Here is a 7,395-nt window from a genome sequence, read left to right as displayed (position 1 = left end):
TAACTATCAATACAAAACAACAAGAAAGTTCATGTGGGTGATATGTAAATAAAAATGTGTAACCAGTAAAGAATGTTGGAAAACACTTTAAAGGTCTAACAATATTCTGGATGCTTTTCAACTTATATTGGTTATAAACTCTAATAGTTATGTCTTCCTTACTTTCGTCAGATTTGGTTTACTATTTTTTCTACTTGCCGCACATTTCACACCTAGAAAGTGGGCAGGCTCCAAAAACACAACACCAAACTGTTAAAAAGGCTTTATTTAAATATTGCTGTGAAAACAGAGTTATATTTAGGCCTACTCCACTGAGTTCAGGAGTAAAACCCATCTAAGGATAAGTTTACGTGTGTAGGCTCAAACTTGATGGACACAGACATATAAAGCATGAGCTTAAATCCCCAATAGCATCACAAGGGAATAGGTTTTTATATAGGGTCACTTTATAGGGTCACTGGGGCTTCAGTCAGGACAAAACCCCTCAGGACAAATCCCCTCAGCAGCGGGCACAGCCTGAGGCGAGGCGCCCGTTGGCCCCGCGGCGGGAACGGGGCAGCGCACGCGCCTGAGGGCACACCGCGGACGGGAAAGCGGCGGACGGGGACAGGGGCGCGGAGGGGCGTGGCTCCATGAGGCCCCGCCCCCCAGCCCGCTCGCCCGTCGGCGCCCAGCGACCAAACAAAATGGCGGCGGGCCGGCCGCTGCCGCCGGGTCCTTAAAGGAGCCGCGTACCCGCGGGCGTGGCGGCTGAGGCGGGCGAGGACCGCGCGGCGGAGGAAGGCAGGTGGCGGGCGGGGGCGGCGCTGGGGATCTCCTCCCTCACGCTGGGTGCTGCGGGAGGCTGTGGGAGGCCACCCTGCCCGCCCCGGCGAGCGGCGAAGCGGCGTTACCATGTCAACGCAGGTAAGCACAGCGGCGGCCCGAGGGGATCGCCCTCAGCGGGCTGCGCGTCCCTCTCGGCGGGCACCGCGCTCCCGGCCGCCTCGCTGCGGGCTGGGCGTCCTGTCAGCGCCCATCGTGAGGCCGGCTGGCGGCACCCGGGCCCCTCGGGTTCGCCTCAGGCTCCCCTCAGGCTTCCCTAAGGCTCCCCTCAGGGGGCACCGCTCGGTGCTCCCCCCCTCCCGCCCTTTTGAGCACGGGAGGTTTGTTGGGGTTTTCGTTGCCAGAACACTTTTTGTTTGTTTGTTTGTTTCTATAAAATCTAAGCGTTAAGGTAACTCTTCTTTAAAATGATGATGCTTTCCATGGTAGCTTTTCACTCGCTCACCGCCGTCTTACGGCTCTTCTGCCCCTTCAGAGCTCACTTTCCCGGCCCTGAATGAGTTGTGCCTCTTCATGCCAGCTTACAAGAGAGCGGCTTTTGCTTCCATTCTTTTTTTTTGTCTTTAAAGATTCATTGAAAATTCCATCGTAATGAAAAAAAGCTTTCTCAACGTTAAGCTCTATGAGTGATTGCATTGTGTCTAAGTTCCCCTAAAAGCACATGCTTTTGTCTTAAAGAACATCTTAGAATGTGTTTCTGCTTACAGGGTCTCAGTTTTGGTAAAACTCCATCCCCTGGAGATGTTTACTACGACGGCTTCCACACACACAATGAGCGTGGCTCTGTCTGCGCTTACCCTTAGGGAAACCACATTCGTCATCAGTGGAAGCTGCCATTAACAATTCTCTGGAACTTCCCACTCAGTCACAGAATAATTTGTTGCAGAAAGACACTGCCAGGGTTAGACAGATACTTATTTATTTATTTTTACTTCCTTTTTTTTCTTTTTTTTTTTTTTTTTTTTATTCCCTTTTGCTTCTAACTGCTCTTTGAGCTGTGAAGTGGATGATTTCTAGCCTTGGTGAAAGCACTTGGGATCCTCGTCCTGTCTTTCTGTCCTCTGCCAACTATGTTAGTCTGAGTTGTGTCTCCAGACTTGGCGTGAGCCATAAATCACAGGACAGTTACCAAGACGAGCTGCAAAACAGAAAGCAGTTCAGCACAGTTCCTGGCGTTGTGCTTTAGAATGGCACAGTGTACAGTGTAGAAGTGTACAGCTATAGCATTCCTCCAGATATGCATTGGTCCATGAAAAATGGAAGCTGTCACCCGCTGGAGAATTGGTTTAAATATATTTTTGGCACCCTATTATTGCTGGAAATATTTCTTACGCTAAAAAGACAATTTTTCAGCTATCACCTCTGTGATGTCTCAAACTGTGTATCATCTAAAGCAATAACTTGTGCCATTAGGCACAGATACTTAGACAACAAGCAGCTAAAGTCCTTCAACAACGTACTTTTTTAGCAACTTTCTTGGAAAGCAAACAATCAAGAATTTGGGCTTATATAGAGAATTAGGTTTATTTTTTTTTCCTTACAGATATTGGTCATATGATATTCTGTATTTTCGGCAATGAAGAAAAGCTACATAAAAAAAGCATTATGTGGAAAAACACGGATGCCATCTTCTCGGACACCTAGTCCAATGTCTTCTGTTGGTTCAAGCACCAGATCACCATCTCCTCGTAGCCAACAGACGTCTCCATCTGCTCACAAAAGCAGGGAACAGAGGAATCAGCAACTTGATATTACAGCAAAAAATGTAGAAGCTCCTCTTGAATATAAGTTTCATGAAGGTAATGTGTAAAAAAACTGCTGGTATAAAAAGTACACGCTAAAACCACAGAAGGCCAAAGTTCTGTCAACTCTATGATTAAAAATCTATGATCTGCTGGAAAGAAATATGAGAAATTTGCTTTCAACTCCTGGTTCTCAAATGTGTAAATGACAGCAGTGAAAGCTGTATAGAATAACGCACCGGCAGAGAATACTAAAAAAGGAAGGAACATATTGTGCTTTTTTTCTTGAAAGAATATACCCGTTCTTGCTAACACGTCATTTCCTGTAAATGCATCTGGTGTGCTGTTTCTTCTCATCCCGTATGGGGGAGAATAATTTTCAATGCCTTCCCTGTATACAGAGTGAAGTAGATGATGAATGTAAAGGTCACCAATTGTTTCACCACTGAAGGTAGTTTCTTTGTTTAATTTCAGATGAAAATGGTGTTAGTCCAGGAGTTAAGTACATTACAGAATCCCTCATAAAAGTCCTGTCAAAACAGGAAAATTTGGCATGTATAAGCTCACTCAATCTTTCATCCCCAAAGGATGGGGACAAGAAATTTAAGGTAAGTTATTGAAAATAACTGTTAATAAAACCAAAGTACATTTTCATATATATGTGTGTGTATATATAAAAAAATATATAAAATAACTTTATATCCACTTTAAAAAAAAAAAAAAAAAAAGACCTTTATATTCTAATTATGTTAGCCTAGTTCTGTAGAAGCTTCTGGAAAAAAAAAAATATATATATATATACAGAGAGAGAGAGAATGTCAGTGGAGACTTGTTGAAAAGAAGAAACCATAGATCAATTTGAATAAAGTTGAGAACACTGTGTAAACTTCTTATTTTTTGGATTGTGCTGTTATTTTAGTCAGGGTTCTTTATAGCAAATTCCCTTTCGTGTAGATTGGCCCACTGAAAACTTAGAATCTAGTTTTACTCCTCCAGCACCATAGAAGGCTGTTAGTTAAAAGAGGGAAAGAGGGTGCAACAATGAATGCAACAATGAAAGTGATTAATAACATGTTAGAAATACTTTCCATTTTTTTTTATGAATGTATTTGTTAAAACTGGAAATCTGCCTTTCTCATTTAAAGAAATAAAGTGCAATGCTATGTCACACATTTTCTATTCTTTAGTACATAGAAAATTTGGAAAAGTGCTCTAAGCTAGAGACACTAAATCTTAGTAACAACCAAATAGAGAAGATTGAAAAGTTGGATAAACTGCTGAAGTTGCGTGAACTCAATTTGTCTTGCAACAAAATCAGGTAAGCAGAAACACTTATTTCATCTTAACATATCTTACCAAAACTATTAAAGCTGTCATTCTCTTACTGTTTAAATGAGATCTCTGAAGTGTGAAAAGTTAAACTGAATTTCCCATCAGTTGGATGGCAAGACCTTAATGCTTTGAGCTCTTACTAAAAATCACAAGTTTCTGTGAAAAATCCTCAGAAAGGTATTTGAAGGAGAAATAGTTCTGGGAAGTGCTGTTGATTTACCAAGGCTTCGGTTAAAAATGTTTTCCTGGGAAACCAAGCAAGAAATACAAGTTTTCAGATACCATAATGAAGACCATACAATATCCCAACTTAATTAAACTTGTACTGCAAATTGTTACCCATAGTACAGGAAGTTTCTCTTTAGAAGAGGAAGCTGAATGGACCTGATCAGGCATGCTGTAAACTCACTAAATTGTTTTTTCACTTTTCACTGTTTCAAGAGTCTAGTATCTTTTCTGAATAGCATAAAAAAACCCCACAGAAGTCATGGTTCAAGCAATAGCAAACATCTTTGTTTCCTGTATTTTTTTTATTAGTGAATTATGATCTTTGCACGTCTGATTTTGCAGTAGAGAAGTTGCAATTTCAGTAGAGAAGTTAACAATATTAAGTAAGCAAGACACTAGGGTTTCTACGCACTGCATTCACAGAACTTCCTCACTTAACAGGAATTAAAAAGGTCATGACAGCTTTTAGCTACCACTGTATGTTTTGAGATTTTAATTACGTACAATTGGTTTCTACTCAAAAACTAATAGAGCAACAAGAGCATGTTCAACCCTAATTTGTTATGATATTTATCTTTAGATCAACACCCAAGGAAATTAAAACTCAGAAAAACTCAGAATATTTTCCTTGTCAGTGGTTAAGTGTTTTAATGAAAACACTAAAAAATGTAGTTCTATACACTGTATCTTTACAGTTGATCCTTACTTTTGCCTGGAGGGAAAAAAAAAAACTTTTATTTTGGTTCAGCTGTGTTGCATAAGTGTGCAGTAGCATTCTCCGGAGAAAAAGAGCAAGGTTTGTGTATGTGGGACAATACCATTTTAATGTTTTTAATGTTGTAATGAAGAGGTGTAAAAATTAAGGTTTTGCCACCAACAAATTCTTGCCTTTTTTTTTTTTTTTTTGCCTTTCACTTGAAAGTAAGCTGGTGTAATTTCATTTAATTTGTCAGACCATTGCAGCAAACAACTGTTTTTTGCTATTCTTTGAAGGTAATTAATTGAGAAAGTTTCTGCAGTAGTTTGTCTGTAATGCCTCAGTTGCACTGTAAACTTGGTATGCTTCATGATGAGTTATGTTTTTCCTCTTATTTTCAGTAAGATTGAAGGCATAGAACATCTGCATAATCTACAAAAGATGAACCTTGCAGGGAATGAAATTGAACATATTCCTGTATGGCTAGGAAAGAAACTGAGATCCCTGCGCATCCTTAATTTGAAACAGAATAAAGTATCATCAGTAAGTGACTTAGTTTCCATGTTTTGCATCTACAAGAGGGTATCTGAAATGAATGTACTTAATAATACAGTTTCTAAAGGAGTCATGGTATTTAGGAGGAGAAAGAAACCAGCTTTGAGTATTCCACACGATAGAAGTTAACTTGCCTCATGAACTAGTCTGGGAGAATGGAAGGTTGGGTATATTCGCAGACCCTGTGATCTTGGACATTCCAAGGTCAAACTTGATGACATTTGTTCTCTTTGCAGTGATTTTTTTTTTTTTTCATGGAGGAAGAAATTTGATTTTAGGAACTTACTTTAGTCATAATACTATGTATTTTGGTAGGTTTTTAGAGTTTCCAGTTTATCATAAACATCAAAATGGATTATATGGATATAACATATAACATATAATACAATCAGAAATTCAGTTAATTCAGTTTAATTGTTCTTGGAAGGATGTCTAATCATTGTACCATTTGTCTTTGATTTAGCTTCATGATATAGCTAAACTAAAGCCTCTACAAGATCTGACTTCTCTATGCCTTGCTGATAATCCAGTTGCAAGTCTGCCTCACTACCGCTTGTACACCATATTCCACTTGAGAGCGCTGGAAAAGTTGGATGGACAGACAGTGACAAATAATGACAGGCAGGAAGCTTTAACGAGGTTTAATTTAGGTAATAATGATATGTTAGAAGTGTATTTAATGACACGAAACAAGTTTAGCTGGAAAAGTTTTCTATTGTAATTTTTTTTGCTCTGTTTTTCAGAAGAGATAGAAAAATTAGAAAGAGAGTTGGAAAACACAGTAAAGGAGATGGAGAACCTTAAGCTTAACCAGTCCAAAGTTCTTGAACAACTTCACCATCAAGATGAAGTCAACAAATCATTGAAAGAAAAAACTTTGCAGCAGAAGCGAAGCTATGAAGATCTACAAAGGGATGTGGACACCAAAAATGAACTGGTAAGGTAAATCACCTGCACTAAGTATATATTTGGAATAGTTTTGTTGTCAGAAATAGATGTCAGTGGGAGAGTTCAAATGACAGTAGATTTATGTTAAAGATCAAGAGAAGTTAGTATTTTGGAGGACAAAAATTATGACCCTTCAACTTTTTATAGAATGTCTTCGATATTGTTTTTGTGGAAAAAGTAAGTATATTGAACAAGCAGTATCAGTCTCATAATTTATAGTTGACAGTAACTTTTTTTTTGCCCGTAGTCTTTTTTTTTTTTTTTTTTTTTTCAATTGATGAAAGGTTAAGCATCCTCCAGCTGCTAAATTGTCAATGTACTAAATCGCCTGTGTTGTTCAGACGTCAAAATGCTGCTGTAATAAGGGAAAAAGATAAAATACTTTTATAAGAACAAGGTATCAGGCATATACATTGCATGCCAGTAATAACCACTTGATGATTATTATTTCAGGTAATGCCCATTAGTTTGCTTGTACTTTCTTTACATCATCCCAAAATCTTAAGTATAATAAATGTCTTTCATTGGTAGGTATAAAATGCAAGGCTCGTACAGTGGCCCTGGAAAAAGTCCTGTTGATTTAAGTGTGCTCAGTTGTGAATGACTTCCTGGGAACCTAGTATTTGGTTTTTAATCTTACTTGTTAAACTTAGCCTCTACAATTTTCTCCTTCAGATTCTTTATTGCTAATATTTATTGAGCTGTTTCTTTTGTGAACACACTAACCAGCAGCCTACTTCCAAAATGTAGTTTTCCGTATAGTGAGATTTAGCAGCAGATAGTTTGCAGCTTAACCCACTCTTACCCTCTGGATGACAAACTTTGCTCACTTCTTTCTTCCTTTAGCTGGTGTATTGGTTTGTCACAGTTCCCTTTCCGCAGAGCCTTTATTCCTCACTGAAGGTAGCCCTCTGTGCTCCTGAGTTGCATGGTTATTTTCATTTCTAGAACTTATTGCATGTTAATAAAGTTGGAACATCACATAAAATGCTCCAGTGACACTGCATTCACTGTTTTTGGATACAGTATTTTTCTTCTTAAGCAGTTATTTTTTTGCATGACATATAT

At 38.9% G+C, this 7,395-nt stretch overlaps 1 protein-coding gene across 3 annotated transcripts in view; it reads left to right on the top strand.

Annotated features, from left to right (window-relative positions):
- The first annotated feature begins 820 nt into the window (after positions 1-820).
- CNTRL (centriolin) overlaps positions 821-7,395 on the top strand; it is a 32,930-nt gene continuing 26,355 nt past the window's right edge. For 2 of the 3 annotated variants that reach the window (XM_032200286.1, XM_032200285.1), the window contains exons 1-8: positions 821-906; positions 2,369-2,624; positions 3,042-3,175; positions 3,755-3,885; positions 5,226-5,367; positions 5,843-6,029; positions 6,123-6,316; positions 7,174-7,230. In XM_032200286.1, the coding sequence (XP_032056177.1) occupies positions 2,402-2,624; positions 3,042-3,175; positions 3,755-3,885; positions 5,226-5,367; positions 5,843-6,029; positions 6,123-6,316; positions 7,174-7,230 (1,068 nt within the window). In that variant the 5' untranslated portion in view covers positions 821-906; positions 2,369-2,401. The remainder of the gene's footprint in view (positions 907-2,368; positions 2,625-3,041; positions 3,176-3,754; positions 3,886-5,225; positions 5,368-5,842; positions 6,030-6,122; positions 6,317-7,173; positions 7,231-7,395) is intronic. The other variant, XM_032200287.1, reaches the window with a different exon arrangement.

This window comes from Aythya fuligula, chromosome 19 (genome assembly GCF_009819795.1).
Source record: "Aythya fuligula isolate bAytFul2 chromosome 19, bAytFul2.pri, whole genome shotgun sequence".
NCBI lineage: Eukaryota > Metazoa > Chordata > Aves > Anseriformes > Anatidae > Aythya > Aythya fuligula.
Note: the sequence above shows the minus strand (reverse complement) of the source record. Positions and strands in the feature narration are given on the sequence as shown.